The sequence below is a fragment of the Danio rerio genome, chromosome 5, assembly GCF_049306965.1.
Source record: "Danio rerio strain Tuebingen ecotype United States chromosome 5, GRCz12tu, whole genome shotgun sequence".
In the NCBI taxonomy this organism is placed as follows: domain Eukaryota; kingdom Metazoa; phylum Chordata; class Actinopteri; order Cypriniformes; family Danionidae; genus Danio; species Danio rerio.
In genome coordinates this window covers 28,581,416-28,601,850 of record NC_133180.1, presented here as the reverse complement: position 1 = coordinate 28,601,850, position 20,435 = coordinate 28,581,416, and the positions used below count along the sequence as shown (strand labels likewise).

Here is a 20,435-nt window from a genome sequence, read left to right as displayed (position 1 = left end):
AGAGATTAGCGTTTAATCTGAGGAGCTGGGAACGAGAGTGTGATTGGAAGTTACTGCTAGCCATATGGTTAGCTCGAGTGGGCGGGTAGATCGCGCAATCGCTGTTGTCAGACGACAGGACATATGTTTATTAAGACAATTCGGCGCGGTTCGGCACGTTATTATTATTATGCCGAACTGACTCACGAATCTGTGGCTAAACTGGCGAGTTGACGTTCTGACTCCGAAAAGTGGAAAATCGGATTAACGTTCAAGATTGCGCACCAAACCCTAATCATCTTGTGTCGGTGGCTCCCGTTGCTTCGAGCCCAAGCTATCTCATCGAGGACGGTTTGCAGCTTATAGACAGTTTAATGTCAGCAGGGAAACACCGGGCTCGATTCTACTAGTTTGTCCGCGCACGACGGTGATAGTGTTTCTGTCAGCCAGCGAAGGGGGAAAGCGATCGAGTCGGTGTCTGCTGGCGATGTTATTATGCTGCCCTGTGACCCGTGTGGCCAACTGTTGTTCAGTGTTGACTAAATTAGCCGTGTTAGCGTGTTAAACTGGTTCGTCGGTGTGAATTTTGAGCAGTTTTTCGGACTCTTCTGAGTCGCTGGCCACTTCGCGATCTCTCTCCTCGCTCTGACTGGCAGCAGCAAACACGGAGGATATCTTTACTCGTTTGCTGGCTAATAAATCCTGACTGAACTCTGAGAAGATGTCGACGAAAGAGCCGAAAGAAAAGCTGTCGACCACCGAGCGAATCATTAAAAGTAAGTTCAATCTCAGTTTGTGTTCTGTGAACGGGCTCTAGACGCTCGAATCTAACGGATTCAGACTTTGGTATTTTGGTGAATCGTTTGGTTCGCTAATTATTTGATTCCTCTGAATCATTCCTTGACAGCTGCTCCTGTGTGTGTTCATTGCTTTAACGTTACTTGTCATTTGTCATTATGGCATCTAGATTGCCCAATTTTCAAGCAGTTAATGCAACTATGCCAGAGTTTTTTTTTTTTTTTTTTTTTTTTGCAATCTTTTATGTTGACATGTTTCTAAGGTGGCAGCAAATTGTTGCATTTCTCATGCTCCATTTAAACACAAAGCAGGGTATTATTTATGTCTACCTTAGGATTTTTTGCAGGTCTTAAAAGTCTTAATTCGTCCTCTCTCTATTTAAGGTCTTAACTTAGAGTAGAAAGCCTACATAGCCATTAAATGTTGGATGCCTGCAAAAAAACAACAACAAAAAAACTATATATATATATATATATATATATATATATATATATATATATATATATATATATATATATATATATATATTGCAACATAAACATTCTTAATCAAAATGTGTGTAATTTAAGATATGATCTGAGAGAATTTTATCCTGTGTTTTTGAGAAATTAAACAAAATGAGTGTTTACACCTACATAAAGCTCATATATCTTTCAAGAGTATAGGAAAATTACTTCAAATTAAATTAAAAATATTGTTTTGAGGCCATTGGTGGATATTTGTCTATTTCAATCACATACTTGCTTCACTTTGATCAGTTTTACAGAAAACAAGACGGCTAATTTAATGTAATTTTGCCTTCCTAATAAATGTATTTTAACGTTTAATTAATGTGTTTAGATATTTACTCTAGACAACCAGACAAAAACGGTAACGAAGAACACCCCCTATAAATGTACTCATCAAATCTATTCATTTTATGGTTTTGTTTTTTTTCAACAATCTGGAATTGGCTTTAATGAAGCTCTTAGAAGCTCTGTACTTGCACAATCACCTCCCCAAAAGCCTAAAATAAGGCATTTGCAGAGTATGTGATTGCTTTTAAACTACTAATCAAAATTGCTCATTGCAGGTTTTAGTATTCATGGTAGCTGAAAACGGTGTCTGAATAAAGCTGTGGTTGTCTTGGAAATCTGCCATGTTTGTAACTGTGTAGGTGGGTGTGACCCTTGTTTCTGACTTATGCATGTAAAATATGAATACTTCTTTCTCCACACTGGGTGGATGAAATCACAATCATTGCTTTGTGTTTGTGGTTATCTGTGATTATTTATTTTATTTTTATCTTGAATAGAACAAACACAATGTTAAAATCTAGCAATGTGCTGCAGTCTTAACAGGGGCTTATCATTATTTGTGGTATAAATAATATGGAGTAAATTGAAACACATGCTTCACATTACCTGCTTGGATCAGTCTTGAGAACTTTTCTAGTAAAAAAAAAAAAAAAGCTTGTGAATTCAGATGAAATGGTGGTTTCTAAAGGGGTTGTGAAGACACAAACCTCTAAGTCTAATTTAATTATGCTAATTAATGTATTTTTATTTATTTATTAAAGTTTAATTTAATTACCTGATTTATTACTTTACTTTTTAATTATGTGTTAGTGGAAATGAGGTAGCGTAGAACAGTAATCAGTGCAAAACTGCATCTTTTTCACAATGCATGTTTCCAGAGGTTTGCCACTGTTTTTTTGGGGTGTTTTGAAAACTTGCAGAACAGGCTCTGGTTCTGTAACTCAAAGAAATCAGCTTCTTATTTTAGTGAAAAAATCCTGTTTCTAGCGTTTAAAGTTATAATGGGTTAGTTACACTGAAACTCCACTGAACACTATTTAATTTGGAACTGATTTACATGGCCTTTGGTTTGATCTGTTTCTTGAAAATCTTGTAAAGGGCATTATTGTAAAATATTATAACTTAAATAAGACAATTTATTTACTCTTCATTTAGATGAGGTAACCAGGTTAGTAAGGTCAAATGAGGTAAATCTGACCAAATTACGACACATGTCCCTTTGTTTGCTATTAGAACTGTACACTTTCTTTGGGCTGATCTACACCAGATAATACATAATAGTGTCAAAAAAGCTGAAATGTTGTTTCTTGAGTTTCTGTTTTTCACCTTTGTGTTGCATGTCTGGCTTTTGTTTTTACTCTTTTTAATTGAAAAAAAAAAATTTATTGTGAAAAATAAATAGCCTAAAAAAAAATTGACTAACACTTATAGCACATTAGTAGGTCTGCACAGGAGCCAATTTGCCTTTCAAATGTCCAGGTTTTGAGTGAACACTTGCGGCCTGCTTAGTGTGTAGGGCTGAAATAGTTCTGAATCTGTCATTCTGAAGGCAGAGTCTGTCCTTGCTAACACTGACATGCAAAGCGGTTGGTTCAGAACTGTGCCATATGCAAATGTTTAAACTTAGATTGAGGATCTGTGTGTCAGATACAATCGTTGAGTGTATGTTTTAGACTCTTTCGACTGTTTATATGATTTATTTTCACTTATAATACAATTTTGGAGCATGCTATGGATTTTTCGCATGAATGTGTCGACATTTCTCAACTTCAGCCTCAAGTCTTCATCTTCTCGTTTGAACTTTAGGGTCAAGATCTTGTTTGCAGAAGTCGTTCCTAAATAAACAGACTCTGAACCTGGAATCCCTGGTTAATAAAGGCTTTGCCTAATCTGTTCTTAGTGCTCGTACCCAGCTTACAGTCCCTATTCCCAGCCTGTGTTGTGGGCCCAGGGCTTCTTATGGTTTATTTATACTCCTCAGCAGTGGACAGTATAGATGATGTTTATTTATGTCCTTATGACAGCAAACTCAATTTGTTCAAACCCTGAACTCAGGTGAGGTGGTGTGGTCAACTCTTGTCCCCCTTTCCGCGTTATCCCCTTAGCGCTTTTTTATTTATTGTGGCCAGCTGAGCGCCTGCATGTGCTGAAAGTGTTCTGCAAAGATCAACCCTGTTCAGCCATGCGCTCATGATAGGATGACTTTCTTTTTTAAGCCATCGCAGGCATTATGCTCACTCCTGACGATGTCATAATAATTCAAATGATTAGGTTATGTCTGCCAAAAGCAAGTACTTTATTGTCTTTTCCTATAGTCTTTCTTATGTCATAAAATAGCATGGGTTGAATTTTCATTTATGGAGGTAAAAGGTCATACAGGGATTTTCAGTTGTGGGGTTTACAACTAACATTATTGAAGAAGATATTAATACTGTTCATATGTTTAGCAATATTTTTAAGTTATTAAAGTTATTATATTAATATAACATACCTATATTTAACCAGAATACCTATATTTACCAGTCAGCTATAGTAGTTTATAGTGAAAGTACGCACTGGTGAAATAATTTTTGAAATGGCAGCAGCAAAAAAATCACCACTAATCAACAACAAAAGACTAAATTAAAACGGACTGAAAGGACTGACTAAATTAAAAACTGAAATTAGAATAAATGGCCTCGTCAACATTTTTTTTTATTGTAAATGGTAGATTATAAGGCTATGTATTTTATGCTGGTGTATGGTATTTAGGCGTTATAATAGGGCACTTGTAAAACAAAAAAACAAACAAACAAACATGTGTCCACAGAACCGTGATACGAAATGACAATTTTGTGAACCATCTTTTTTAGATACTATTCCTTATTGGCAGTATAATTTTTAATTTTTGTTTTGTTAGCTTAGTTTACAGTTACTATTAACTAAGTTCTATGAATAAGTAAAAGTAAAACGTTCTAGGAGACATTTAACCGTTTTTCAAGAGAGAGGAAAGAAATTTTGTTTTGTAATGTTAAAAAAAATCATATAAATGCTTTTATTTTGAACTTCCTGTCTGTCAATTCTAAAATATTTTTTTCTGTATCACTATTTTTACTGTGGTGAGCTGTAGTAACTTTGGTTAGAATGATTGTTCTGTCCTACAAATCTTGTCACAATGTATACATCAACAGAATAAAATTTAAAGCCTGAAAATCTGTTTTAACTTGTCAGTAGTAGTGATGTCTTGAGCTGAAGTATTCAGTACATATTGACACATGCCCAGGGTGTGGCCTTGCCATATAGATATTGAAATCAGTGTGGTTCAACTTTGGCCATGTGAAGAGCAATACCATGTTTTGGAATGCTCGGAATTTGTGTCTGTTAACTAGAAGAAATGTAATCCTTAAAGATCTCGAGAAATAAAATGTTTTTTTTTTTTTAGATGTTCTCCAGTGTGCTCCAAAACTGTGAAAAAAATGCATTTAGAAGATATAAACCTGATGTAAACATTTAAAGCTTAAAGGATCAACAATTCTTTAAGCCTAAATGGATCAACATTTTTTTTTACATCACCTACCTGAAATTCTCATCAAATCTTGACCAAACAAATTCTCTGTACTGTCTGATATATCCCTCCCCCTTCAAGATGCTTCTCGTTTGATTTGGTTGAGCTTTTCTCACTATCAGAGCTGTGACAAAGCAAAATGCTATTGGCTGTTTTTTTTTTTTTTTTTGACAAGGGGAGGTGCTACAAGATAGGCTTGGGCCGACATATGATTCTGACAGTACAATAACCTTGAATAAAAATATCACGGTTTCATGGTATTGTGCTCTAAAATCAGTTCTTTTTAAATGTCTGGGTAAAAACTAAAACTTTTGAACACAATATATTTTATTTTGAGAAACAATACACTTACACAAGGCTAAACCCTAAAGATTTTTTTTAATGGCCAACTTAAAACCTTACAAAATCAATAAAAACAAATGTTATTGTAAGGAAGATAATTAAACCATATTAATATGTAAACAAAGTTAATAAATAAATGTTTTTAAACACTTAAAATATATTGTTGGTGATTGGATGGGTGTTGGCCCAATTGGGTATAGCTTTACATGGAAAATGAAAACCCGTTTAAAATGATTTAAGACCTACAACACAATATTTTAGTGGATTTTTAAGACTTTTTAAGGCCCCGCAGTTACCCAGAGTAAACATGTCAGGCTAAATAATTCAAATGAATCATTGACTTCCGCTGTCTTCATTTGTTTCAAAAACACAGAATTCTTTAAAATTTAAAATGGCGTCTTTGGATGTTTTTGCTGCTGGAGATAGTGTTGTCTTAAAAAACTAAGAAAAAAATGTAAATAAAAAAATCATACATTTACCTTAAGAACGGTATAGCGAAAAATTTCGGCAGTTTTTCAAACTGCGTTACACCTCAAGAACGGTTATCGTCCTATGCTGACTACAGTATGCCCTGCCTTCTCTTAATTTTTTATTTGAGATGACGTCAAACACTGTATAAAAATGTAAAAATACTTCACAGGACCTTTAACAACTGCTATAACCTAACCATTTCAGTCTTTTCATTCTGATATCCTGCTGATTAGTTTTAGAATCCATTATCTTTAGTCGAAACCCTAATGGTTGAGGGCTCAGACATCATTTGCTCTGGCATTCTGGGCACGTTTAATTGAAGCGCCAGATTAACAGAAGTGTTGTCAAAGTCTGACTCTGTGCACCTCGCTAGACAGCTGCTTGTTCCCCCTGAACGCTCTGCAGATGTCTTTAGTTACACGTCCCTCGGCCTTGCCAATCACGCCATAGTTTGAAACCGCCTTTCCATAAAATTACCATCAACTCTGACTTCCTCTGAAACACAAGAGCTCTCACTGGCTATCGATCAAGCAGACATTCAGAGCTGGAGGCCGAGGAGCCAAAACACACTATGGTGGATGCATGCAAATTAAGTTGTGGTGGAAGCAGCAGCGTCAACCCTGGCTTTTGTGATCGACTTTGGGGGAAAAAACTGTGCCAGGGCCCTTGGCAGTCCACACAGCTTCCTGTTTTCTTCATGGTGTTTGAGAACCTCAGACACGCTCCTCACTTCATTCAGTAATACAGACATACAGTTGAAGTCACATTTATTAGCTCTACTGTGAATTTTTTTTGTTCTTTTTTTTTATGTTTTGCAAACAATGATTAACAGGTCAATGTATTTTTCACAGTATTTCCCATAATATTTTTTCTTCTGGAGAAAGTCTTGTTTGTTTTATTTTGGCTAGAATAAAATTTTCAATTCAAGACCAATTTTATGGTCAATATTATTAGCCCCCATCAATGACTTGCCTAATTACCCTATCTTGCCGTGGTTAAGCTTTTACATTTTACTTTAGCTACTAGTCCATCTTAAAAAAGTATCTAGTAAAATGTTATTTACTGTCATTATGGCACAGATAAAAGAAATTTGTTATTAAAACTATTATGTTTAAAAACGCGTTCAAAAAACTTCAGGAATTAAAGCAAAAAATTTACAGGGGTCTAATAATTCGGACTTCATCTATGGATGCAACAATTAATCGGTTTCACTATTAACCGCACTTTAATTTGTCATGGTTAATTAACTGTAAAAGTCTTCTCATCACCGTGATGCTGCAGTTTTGCCTCCGGAGGGAGAGCGGGAGGTTGCCACTTGAGTTAAAAACGTACTTCTTTTTTTTCCTTCCCCTGAAGGTAGGGCTGGGCGATTTATTTATTTTTTTTCGATTTTTTTTTATTATTATTTTTTTTCAATTAATTCGAATTTATGTTTTTATGACGATTTAATTTATATTAAATCGAGAAATTGCGATTAAAAAAAAAAAAAAAAGGTATACATTATAATGGCACCAATGCGCTTTGGTTCACTCTCTGTGTGAAACAGTTCGCACACCAGAATCGCCGCGCAGAACGGGTTTCTATACACACACCGGCGCCGCCCAGTCGCCGTGTCGCGGCGCTTCTGGTGTGCGACCGGCTTCACTGTCTGTTAAAGCGTGAAGTCATGTAGGATTTTGCTCTTTGCATTTAGAGTCACGTCTGGATTGTCAAGACATATTTCCTCATCAAGTCGATAAACTCGATCTCAACATGTTTGAAGGACGTAAAAACCTGCCATGTGAAAAACTGCGCCGGTCTTAGTTTGAACCGCGCTGATATTTTGGTTTGAACACGAGCAGAGGTGAGCAGCAGCTTAGCTGCTGTAGCAATGAAAATGAAAGTACCCGCCAAAAGTACATGATGTCATTTAGCGGACCTAGTTGAAAACCAGACAGATCAGGTGGCATAATACAGAGAGTGGTGCAAAGCACATCAAATGATCGATATTTGAAAGGGGTAAAAAGAAAAATAGATTAAATATATTATTTTATATTAGACACACATCTGCTGCTTTTATTTGCTCCTGCTATACGTCCACAACTTAAATGAGGCTTTACAGTTTCCATGTTCAGTCCTTTACTTTCACTGTATCTTTTTAAGAAAAAGGCAGCAGCATTACAAACTGTCATTCAATCAGAAGAAGACCAAGTCAAAGCCGAGCTGACAGCCAATCTTTCCTAGGCTCAGCAAAACTTGCAAAAAATACCTCTGTATTCTTGCAACTGCAATATTTACACAAATATTTTTTATTCATCTTCTGCAACGATATTTAACTCGTGAATTTGTTTTACATTTATTTACACCTTGTTGACCAATTTATGTATGACATGGCCATTAAAATACAATGTTCCTTAACCAGATGGTTTTTTTAAGTTACTTATAAAGAGAATTTTACTTTAGTCATGTTGTTGCAATGTTACACAATAAAAAAAAATAGAAATCGTGAATCGGTCAAACTTTATAAAAAATCTAGATTTTTTTTTTTTTTGACATATCGCCCAGCCCTACCCGAAGGACATCCTGGGATTTTTAATGAACAAAGAGAGTCAGAACCTCTGTTTTACGTCTCATCTGAAAAACAGCACTTACTGAGCAGTATAGAGTCCCCATCAATATACTGGGGCGTTTGGACCCACACAGACTACAGGTTGAGCACCCCCTCACTAACACTTCTGGCAGCAACCTAGCTTTCCTATGTGGTCTTCCATACATGTACTGACCGTGCGCAGCCCTGCTTAGCCTAAGTTAGTGACCATGTGAGAGTTGCAGAGCTAGCTGCTGGCAATAATATTAAGTGGCCCAGATTTACATTAAACAAATATTGTAATTATTATAATTTTATTTATTTATTTATTTATTTATTATTCTGTGGTTTTTATTTTCATTGTAAAATTATTACTTTAGTTTAAAAGCCAACAAATTTTTTTTTTTATTTAAAGTCCAAAGAGAAATGGACTATTGTTTGTTTTTATTATTATTAAGTGCTGTATTAATTGGTTACTGAGCAGCAATAAGGAACACTTTAAAATGTAAGCAGTTTTCGTGTGATTTTCTAAACTGGTGTTTTGAAATTAATGAATGCATAATAATTGTTATAACTGAAATCGTGATAATTACTCAGAGCACAATCGTACACCCAAAATCTATAATCATTGCTTCCCTAACTTCAACTGTAAGTAGAGTACTGTGCACAAGCCTTATGGCACAAAAACATTTTCAACATCACCAGCAAAAAAGTTTTAAATCCGCTACTTCTTTTGGTGTAGTGTGTCTGTAGGAAATCTCAGTTGACATTTCCAAACACTAGTTTTGGAAGGAGCCTGACAGCAGCCAGTCTGCCTGGAAAGACAAACCAAACAGATTGGCTAAACCCAGAAGAACTGTTGCAACATCTTCAAGACAATGCAAGAAACCTTCCTGCAAAGCTACCTGAAAGAAGACTGTGTGCAAGTGCTAGACAAAAGCAGATTTAAACGTAGTGTGGACGAAGTGTGGCTAACTTGCACCAAATGTTGATTTATTTTTTTAGAAAAATAAAATCTCTTTGTGGCATTATTTTTGAAAGAGTCCTCATTTTACTGCATTTTACCACAACAAAACTTTATACACTGCTGAGGTTTGCTGGTAGATTTGGTGAAGATGTTCCAGCAGTCCTTCTGGGTTTAGCCTGTCTGTTTAGTTTCTGATCCTTCATGCCTTTCCAGATGGTCTGGATGATGATGGTGAGATCAGATTTCCTGTCAGCCAATTTGTATAAATTATTAAAAAGATTATTAAAAATAAGTATGATGTTTTTAAGACTGACATTGATGTTAACAGAGCAGCAGCCAACTTATTCCAAACATTTTTTTGCTTTATTATTTGATCACAGTGTTATGTGTAATGTGGTGTTATTTTCATTTGTAATTGCATAATAATAATAAAATAAAATAAAATAAATAATAATGGGTTATTTTTGTTTCCAAAGACAGAAGTTAAACTATAATTTTTTATGTGATTTTTATAAACGTAGTAGTGTGAAATGAATGAATGTGTAATAATCGTGAGACCGTGATTATTCTTCAGATTAGCGCTGGACAATTCGACAAACTTAAATCACTATGTAGGTAGTGTAGGTTATTTAAATAATGCACTTTAGTTTATTAACCATTTCTAATGGTGTACTAATATTTTGCAGCCAGGCTAAGATGCCATTTCGTTCTCTCTGAGTATATAGTCAAATTTTTATTTGTCGTTTATTAAAGATTTAATTATTTAATGTTTCTTTCCATCTCGGCTGTGTGTGCTTTGTCATTTGCGATGCCAAGCAAAAGTAAGCTTAAATAAAAAGTAATTTAGTACCGCATACAATTAACAACAACTTTAGAAAGCTGCATCACGTATGTTTTAGGAGATTTAGAAACCCGGGCCAAAGGCATTTTGAAGTTCCAAAAAGGTGCGTCTCTGTGGGTCTGCAGAGCATGTGAGACTGTCTGTGGGACTGTTGACAGTTCTCGTGTACACTGAACAAGCAGTAGCCTATGAAATGGGTAAACAAGTTAAAGAAAAAAATGCTGGGCTATTTAATTAGTTTGTCATGGGGCGTTTATGAAAAGCATCCCGAATGAAGGGTCAGAGAGAATCACACCGAAAGCGTTGAGAGGTGCCCTTTTGAGTGATTTACTAATGGCCGCAAGTGTTTTGTGCTGCTTATGCTACTTGTGTGCCTTGCATTTTTACAACTTACTGCGCTTTGTGTTTTTGCTGTTGCGCGCTGTGTGCAGTTGAATAAAGTCAACTCTGATCGGAAAAAGCACATAAGTCGTGTCTTTTTCATTTGCCATTCAAATTAAAACACTCCGCCTGTGGGGTGTTTCCGTTGAAGTGCCTGCAGTGTTTTTTTTGTCAAGACAACTACAGAGACTTTTAAAGGCTGATTTATACTTCTGCGTCAAACGCCAGCATATGCTACGGGGCTGACGCATAGCCCTTCGCCGTGGCCGTCAGCGTTGCTGACGTGCACCTCTTAAAAAAATGTAACTATACGTTGCAACGACGCGTAGCGCAAGCTCTGTGATTGGTCGGCTTGGTAGCGCTGACGAGTCTGGGTGGGACCTATAGCCGCGTGAATGGTGCGAGCCTGATGGAGCGATTGTTTACAAGTGTGGAGTCCCGTGAAGGAGCTCCGGATGGAAAGTTTTGTTTTGTGTTTACCTCATAGTTAAAGTTGTTGCACGTCCGCCGGTTCCTGCCTCAAAATGAGCGAGTTTAAGCCACTTGTACATCCCGGAAGTGTTCAGGAAAAGCATAACATAAGCGAAGAAACTCGACAAAGAGGAACATTTACACCTCACTGCCAACTAGCGTTTCAGAAGTGTTAATGCAGACCAACAGAGACCAACGCGCAGAAGTATAAATGCACAGCCAAGCGCGTCGCATGTGCCGTGGGTTACGCCGGTCACCTGACGCAGAAGTATAAACCAGGCTTAAGGATTGAGGAGAGACTGGTGGTTACTGTTTTAAGTTATCCAGAGCTGTATGACTTGCAAATCTTGCATTTCACAATATTATCAAACATTAAAATTAAACTAATATTAACAGCAACACATGCGTACAAAACGCAGCCGATTCAGTTGTTCCCTAGTGACATAAAAATGGCAAAATGCCTTGCGGAAAAGTACGTCCAGTGTGATCGGCTCCTAAGATTGCGGTCATTAAAATGGTGATAAAGTATTACTGTAATAATGAGTGTTTTTTGCAATGCCACAAAGTAAACAATAGAGCGAAATATGAAATAATAGCCTTTATATTAAATTCTTATGATATATATCATCATTGCACAGCCATATCTTTAACTGCAAAAATAAAATCTGTAAAGTTTACAGTAAAAAACTGGTAGCTGTCGTTGCCATAATTGTACTATTAAAATATTGAAGAATACATGAGGTATTTTAATTTATGATAAACTACTGTATTTCATTTATTTCACAGTGTTAATACACTAATGTTTTTTGAAGTACCAACATATGAGCCAATGCTCATCAAAAATATTATATCATTCATTATGTAATATTAATATTGTTACAAACGCAAGCAGAGAAACTAGTGTTTTAGAAAGCACTCAGTGTCAAGACCATCATGCACCCAACACTAATGCAATAAGCATTATTTGTCAACATTAGATGTAACATAAAACTATAATGTACATCACTGATGTGGAAAAAAGCTGAAAAACACCAGACAAAAAGTTGAAAAAAAAAAACATACACTACATGTCAAGCACGAAATTTAGGAAAAGTCAGTTTACAGCTTTTCACAGTATTAACAAAACGTACAGTTAACCAGGTAATATAATTTTACTGTTGTATTTTTGCAGTTAAAATCACTGCCATTTATTTTTTCTACAGTACTTCACAGTCGTGCCAACAAAACCTATAATCATTGCATCCCCATTTTGCACAGTGCTCTATATTAGCATATATTTCTATCATTCTCTTGATATATCTTCGCCAATATGTGTGTAATCTTCTGAAATGACTGTTTACATCCTATAGAAGCTCTTAAGCTCCTGAGGAACCTTGAATCATAAAATTCCCATCTCATTATTGAACGCCTTGAGCCACAGGCCTCTCTATGGCAACTTCTGCACTTTCGCAGAGGGATTTGGTGGAGTTAGATTACCCGGCAGTTCAGTGCAGGTGAGGGATTATTGGGCGACATCTCAGGATCCTTTCACGTCTGTGAAGGTTAAAGCTGAGAGCTGAATCAATAGAATCCCCATGATAACATAACTTTTCTTATTAGCCCCAGTAGCAGCAAATGTCATGATGCTCCAGAGAGAGTAGCGCAGCTAATAACGAGAAGATCTGAAAATACATCATCTCTATGACCTTGTTTTTTTTTAAATTACTATTATTATTTTTTCTTGAGGATGTACCTTGGGAGATGTGAACAATCATCAACATTCATCAATACAATAACCATTGTATGCACAGCATTTAAGTGTAAACCCTAAAGTTGACTATGTATTTTTTAAAAGAAACCTTAAAATAAAAGTAAAAACCATTCTTTTTGTTTTATTATGTGAATTAATGCACCACAACATTATCGAATATCTATTTCAACATTTTGTAAACATTAAAGACTTGATGCAAAATGCAAAAATAGTCAGTATAATTGTCCAAAAATGATGCCCATTTAAAATATTTGGTAATTCATTGCAATAAGGTTGTACTAATTTACTAACATGAACAAATCTTGAACAAAATATTTATTACAGTATAGGCATGGGCCGGTATAAGATTCTGACGGTTGGATATAAATATCACGGTTTCACAGTATTACTATATAGGGTGTATGCTATTGTTTCTTCCCATACTTTTAAACCTCCGGCGAACGGTTAAAGTGACTTTTTTTCCATTTTAAACGGTTCCTTTTACAGCATCGATGTTGTAATGTAATTAAAATATAATCAGTTTAATAGACTTTGGCATTTATTTAAAACAAGATGAAAAGCCTTTTACTCGCACGCGCCTGCCAGGATCGGCAGGCTAGCAAAGAAGCTCTATTGAAAAACTGGAGTAAAATAAATGTTCATATTTTAAAGACATGATGGGGAAAATGTAATTTAATGCTGTTCTTGTATAATCTGAGGCCCACTTTATATTGGATATCACTCAGCCAGTGGAGATCTCTTAGTTTTAAAGAAAACAGACTTTAAACGCACCGATTTTGCAGTAGTATAAAGTTCATCGAAAACGCTTAACCCAGGTCACTGTCAAATTAAAAGTCCTTTAGCATACTTCGGCATATACCCTATTATGATCACTGCTCTAAATATATTCTTCTTAAATGTCTGAGAAAAAAACAAAACCTTTTCCCCATTGTACACAATATATTTTGTGTACAGAGGAGGATTTATGTCTCTCGGCTGACCTGGGAGCACCTAGGGATCCCCCCGGAGGAGCTGGAGGGAGCGTCTGGGAAGAGTGAAGTCTGGGGTTCATTTTTAAGACTGCTGCCCCTGCAACCTGGCCCGGAAAAGCAGATGTGAATGAATGAATGAATGAATGAAGGTAGTTTCTTGCTTCAGCAAGAAACAGTGAATGCGAAGGTTCTGGAAAATAAATTTGTGATATACTGTGATTCACTGTGATTTGTTACTCTCTTACTGACTGGACATCACACTTCTGGTTAGGATGTAGACATGTAAGAGCAAGTGGATGTAGGAGGTTACAGGGCTCATGGCTGTTCGCCTTAAGAATCAATTTAATTTTAGCTGACACTTTACCTCTATTAATGTGCACAAAGTACATTTGAACCACCGTTTGCAATCTTGTTCCCATACAGATATCATGTTAGAGTTGAGTGTCCACATTGTCAACTGATTTTTTTTTTTTTTTTTTTTTTTGCTTTTCTTGTACTTACAGCAGTGCCACTGCCTCCTCACCAGCGACTGACAATAAAAGACCTATATGTGGACGGCAAGCCCAATACTGAGCTGCTGAAGAACCATTTGATCAAAGAGGGACGTGTGGAGGAGGATGCTGCGCTGCGCATCATAAACGACGGTGCCAACATCCTACGGCAGGAGAAGTGCATGTTAGAGGTGGAGGCACCAATTACTGGTAAGAAAGCAAGAGCACATCTTTAGTAGAGCTCAAGGGAGATGACATCTGTCTTTATTAGAAGGAACTTTTGCGTTTGTTCTGCTCTGCCCTGGACCTAGTTCCTGAAGTAAAAAAAAAAATAACTGAAGAAGGAGCTTTTCCTCATGGAAACTTCATGCAACGTTTCAAATACTCATTATTATAGTTCACTGGCACAAGAGTGTGCTCCTTCAGCCAACAATAAAATAATAAATCGTAAAGCGATTGGTTTGGTTGATAAGTAACTTTTCAAGGAGGCCTTATGCTCCATCTGTAAAAACAGTTTCATCAGGCAAACGCTGGCATTTCTTTTCAGTTCTTTGCTGAGATTACCTAATTCAGTGTTACAAACTGTCACTCTGGAGATTCAGCTCGTGGCAAGTGACTCATATGGAGATCGGTGTCAGCACCGCTGGTTTTACTGACAGATACTGTCTGCGGATCAGTGGAGTGCAACACAGGAAACAGTCTTCGATTCTGACGCGGAATGTGGTCTGTAACGCTTCCCTGGACATTAGAAGGGATGTGCAAAAACTAATTAGCTAAACCCAGAGTTTCCTGAATGAAAAGTTGACTAATTGCACTACAGAAAAACTTCAATAAGTGCAGTTTAAAGTGCAAATGAGCCTGACTGGATAATAGCAGCATTCATACTGCAATTGAGTACACTTAACTTATAGGGGAATTTTATATAGGGTTATATTTTAATGATATCGTTTGAGTTTGCTAATATAGCATATATTTGATTGTGCATGGCCATTTTGCTGTTTGCATGTTACCTTGGTAATCAGCTGATGTTAATCTTTAAAAACAGACAGTTATTATTTATAATAAGCTGTTAAGGTAATCATTACTAAATATACAACATTTATACATGTTTTACTTTGTACGTTATATTGCTTTATAATACAGGGCTGTTGAATACTTGATTCTGAACAGCATGGTTTTGATCACTACTGTTATAGATCACTATGCTGAACGATATTAGTTATTTCACAGCCTACACATGTCAATAATCTAATCGCAACAAAACACAAGGCTTTGGATGAGATGTGTAATAATCACACGAGAGCTGTTTGAGGACGAAAACCTGATAAATGTCTGAATAGTGTGTGGTAACCATAGTTTAAGATAAATAGTTGGCTCTAGTTCGTTGAAATGTTGGAAAAAAATACACACAGCTGATGTGTAAAGGCATCATACCTCAGGTGCACATTATTTTTTGTATAATTCAAATGTCCGTTAATTATTCTGTATGTAATGCCTTAAATCCTTTGAAATGATTTAAAAGAAAACAGTTGATCAATATAGGTGCATTAGTGCTAGGCTATTGTTTGAGTAATTGAATTTTAAAATAAGGTCTTTATTGTAGTGTTTAAGCCATAAACCAAACTAACCAGCTAGAAGGTGAAATGCAACTTTACAAACTTTGATATGTAGCAAAAAAATATATGAATTCTGAACAAAGGTACTTATTATAAGGCTTTAATAAGAAAAAAGCTCACAACAAGCATGTCTTTAAAAATTTTTAAGTTGCATGTTTTTTTTTTTTTTAAATACATAATTTATTTGAAAAACTAAATTCAAACTGAATTTATTTTCTAGAACCCAACTGTTTCTCATTTCTAGACATAACATCACAATAATACATATAGTTATTCTATGTCCTATATTTTTAATTAGGGCTGTCAAAATTAATTGTTTCTTCGATGCACTGCGATGAAGAAGTGGACAATTCGGTATCGGTTCATTAATAGATCATAGCTGATTATTACAAACTGATGTCATTTATCTTATATGCACTGTCACTGTAGAATACTATTCGAGCGAGGCAAGGACAAGTAATTAAAATGCTCCAACTACTTAAAAAGCAGATAACTGTGTTTCACTCACATTGAAGTATAGCAGAACCAGGAGACATTATTTCACTTTCTCCACGGCGTCTATCATAAATCAGCTGTGATAGCAGCGCAATGTGTGCTTTATTACACGCATACAGACTGTTACTGAGCATTTTTCATGGTCTGCGTCACTCATTGGTGAACAGCACGGACAGTTGTAGAACTAATCACAGCCTTTTCTGTTGAACGTGTGAACACAATGACCAATCATTGGGATGTAAGAACACACTCGACTATGCTCAAAATGCAAGCTGAGTAATATTTACATTAGTTGATTTGCTTTAAATGCTCATGTTGTCTTCTGTGATTGTATTTGAGTTTTGCTTAAACAATTCAAAAAGAGCGTTTTCTTTGAGCAGGTTAAATTAAAAATGCAGTTCATATATCCAACTGCTTGTATTGAAGGATAAAAATGTATTAAAAATAATAAATACATTTATAAAATTAAGGTCAAGAATTGTAATGCATTGAAATAAAATAAAAAAAAAATATGTATGGAAAGCAGCGTCATTGCACCGTGATGCACCGAGATATCGAATTGAACCGAATCGAAGACATGATAATCGCAACCAAACCATAGTAGTTTTAATATTGGTCAATATCTAATACTCTGTAAAAAATGCAGTGTTAAACACTATTCATTCATGTTGCACCAACACAAATCATTTATGTCAGGGGTGTCCAAACTCGGTCCTGGAGGGCTGGTGTCCTGCTGAGTTTAGCTCCAACTTGCTTCAGCACACCTGCCAGGAAGTGTCTAGTATAACTATAAGAGCTTGATTAGCTGGTTCAGGTGTATTTGGTTGGGGCTAAACTCTCCAGGACACCGGCCCTCCAGGACCGAGTTTGGACACCTCTGATTTAGGTTAACTTAGCACTTTAAATAGATTGAACATAAAACAATTAAGTTTTAAGATTTGTTTCAGTTGATTTTAAATAGATAGCTCGAACAAGTATCAAAAATATATATTTTTTGAGTATATAAATGTTGTCTTGATTAGTTTAAACCTTTTTAAAAAGATTGTTTTCACTGTATACAGAGATTTTTTACAAGTACACTCATTAGAATCAATAAAAATATAACAATAAGGAAAATCACTAAATGGCTGGGAGTCAAGCGTTGACAACCATCACTAATCGCTCTGTCTATATATAAAAAAGGCATGCTAAGAAATTAGTCACAGGCATTTACTTCTGTTATCTGTCAGATAGAAGAGAGTGACAGATAATGATAGATGGAAATGTGCCGATTATATGGGAGAATCACAATCTGTAGCGCATCTGGGTAATAAAATCCTCTGGGCCTTATCTGTGACAAACAGCCTGTGAAACTTACTCAATTATTTGATGAACATGTTGTGCTTCAAGGTTTAATTCCTGCCGAGGTTTGTGTGGAACAATTTATGATGCAGATGAATTAGAGCTTGTCTGTCCTCTATAGATATTGCTGCTTTTGAGCACGAATTAATAGATGTCACAAACCCCTCTGGCTTTAGATACATTCTGCTTTATAAATGGATCCAGCCTCTGTATTTTCAAATATAGTGTCGTTGTTGCTAAGTGACAGAGCGGTCTTGTACATGTGGCCGCTGCTGGCTAGATGATGCAGGTAGGATGGCTGTAAGTGTTTGAAGCGTTTGGTCTCATTCCAGTCCCACACTTGCCTAAGGCATTTCATAAAATGTGATACAGGAAATCTTGTACAGTTTTGTTTGTGCTCAACATTGACTTTTGATCCAAAATGATGAAGCCTTTATGTATCACACTGAAAACGACCTAACATGCTAATCATTCTGTTTTGCTTGTCTTTCACCTGTAGTGTGTGGTGACGTTCATGGGCAGTTTTTTGACCTCATGAAGCTCTTCGAAGTTGGTGGTTCTCCTGACAACACGCGCTATCTCTTTCTGGGCGATTATGTAGACAGGGGATACTTCAGTATTGAGGTGAGTAAGAGGTTTTTTTCTTTAGATATTCTGTTAACTAAGTTACTTTGTAATTACATGTCAGCTAACTCTTGGTAGAGTGTTAGTGTGCTGCCTTCTAATATCTGTCAACTGCTTTTTTTTCATAGACTCCTAATAGTTATTATTTTAATCGTATTGACTTTGACTATGCGGTAGTAAAGCTTGTTTTTTTTTTTTTTTTGATTGTTCTAGAACTTCTGATTTAGTTGCCTATGGGAGAAATGACTACAAATGATAAATGGCAGAAAATGGACAAACTAGTTGATTTTAATGAGACCAGAAGTCTCGAGCCAAAGAGATTCCAATGGCTGTACCTACTTGTACGTTAATGCCCCATTCACATGGGGCGTCAGCGTCGACGCTTCCCATCATCTTTGATTAGGTGACATCATACGTTGCCGAACTGAACTGTGGGTCTGTTGTGGCTGCTCCAGCGGAGTTGCTCATTGCAGAAGTTGTGAATTTCTCAACTTTCCAAGCATCAACATAAACGTTAGCCAATTAGATCGCTTTATATAAATTCCCCAACTCAGACAGTAGCCGATTCTGCACTTTTATTGGCTGACGCTGCTATGATGATTGCATCAGCCCCAAATTTAGACACACTCTCTGTCGAGTGTTGATACTGAAGCCCTGTTTGAATCTTGCATTTTAATGGGTGATGTCAACTTTAAGCGCAAACGGAAGTGTCAGCCAATCAGATCATTTTATGCAAATTCCCCAGCTCAGACAGTAGCCAATAGCAGACTTTGCGCAATGTTGATGCTGAAGCCTTGTGTGAATCAGCCTTAAGAATAATGTCAATAGGTAAAGTGTAGGGGTGTAACGAATCACGGTTGATACATGTGACCTACGAATAATTTTTTTTTTTTTTATGTAAGTTGCACGATTAATCATTAAAAGATCAGGATCTCAACACCCACGCAACCTAAATTATATATGATAGTGATTTGCAGATGTTTATGAATCCTTCGAATCACTGCATTTAAATCTGTGTTTGAAAAACAACAATCAAGAAAGAGATTCAGTCTTTAGTCTTTTGAGTTAGATATGAAGTTACAAACAGTCCAATAACACAGAGGTACTGGGATAACAGTTTAAAGTTTAGATTAAACCACAGATGTTTATGGTAGAGATTAAAAACACTTTCATATACATTTAACTTGACGCTCAGAAATGAAAGTAGTTGGCAGAAATCATATTTTTTTAACCAATAGGTTGTTAAATGTGACCCAGCCATCAAAATATGCCACTGAATAATTCTTCAAAAATGATGCATCTGGCAATGAAACATGAAGTTTTATGAGTGAATAACTAAATCATTTATTGAAAATAAGACTAAATATACATTTAAATATACATTTTATTCTAAATATACACTTTATACATTTAGTTTTATCAGCATCAGTAGTAGTAACAGTGAAATTTTCACAGTACTGAATATTGTATTTACAATGTATTTTTATTCAGCAGATTTTTCATTTTATTTTTAATAAAATTACAGGTTCTCAGTTCTGTTTGGTAAAACCAAAAGTTACTTGCTGTAACTTTTTATAATAAATAAAAAGCAAATTACATTTGTCTTTTCCCCATTTGGCTGATTTGAAAAATAATTTGATCTGTGATCCGTCACACCATTATTTTACTAGTGCATTTCAGCTTATTTTACTAACCGTAACTCACTAGTCTACAAATACTATTAAGAGTATTTTAGACTAGTTTGTGTTATGCTGTTGCTCACCATTAAGGGAAGTGTACTCTGATCGATTTAACACATTTTCTTTCTCTAATATAACAGTTAAAAGTTTGGGGTCAGTAAGATTTCCTTTTATTTCTGCCAAATATGCATTTATTTGATCAAGATTGAAATAACCCAAATGTTTAAAACAATAAAACCCAACATTAAAATGCCTTTTTTCTATTTTGACACATTTTAGAATGCAATTTATTGCTGTGATGCAAAGCTAAA

The 20,435-nt window shown here is 35.8% G+C and overlaps 1 protein-coding gene across 2 annotated transcripts in view; it reads left to right on the top strand.

The window, feature by feature from the left end:
- ppp3cca (protein phosphatase 3, catalytic subunit, gamma isozyme, a) overlaps nucleotides 1-20,435 on the top strand; it is a 72,070-nt gene continuing 51,635 nt past the window's right edge. Inside the window, exons 1-3 of one of the 2 annotated variants that reach the window (XM_005171876.6) lie at nucleotides 1-755; nucleotides 14,382-14,579; nucleotides 18,321-18,445. In XM_005171876.6, coding sequence (XP_005171933.1) covers nucleotides 701-755; nucleotides 14,382-14,579; nucleotides 18,321-18,445 — 378 coding nt within the window. In that variant the 5' untranslated portion in view covers nucleotides 1-700. The remainder of the gene's footprint in view (nucleotides 756-14,381; nucleotides 14,580-18,320; nucleotides 18,446-20,435) is intronic. The other variant, NM_001166628.1, reaches the window with a different exon arrangement.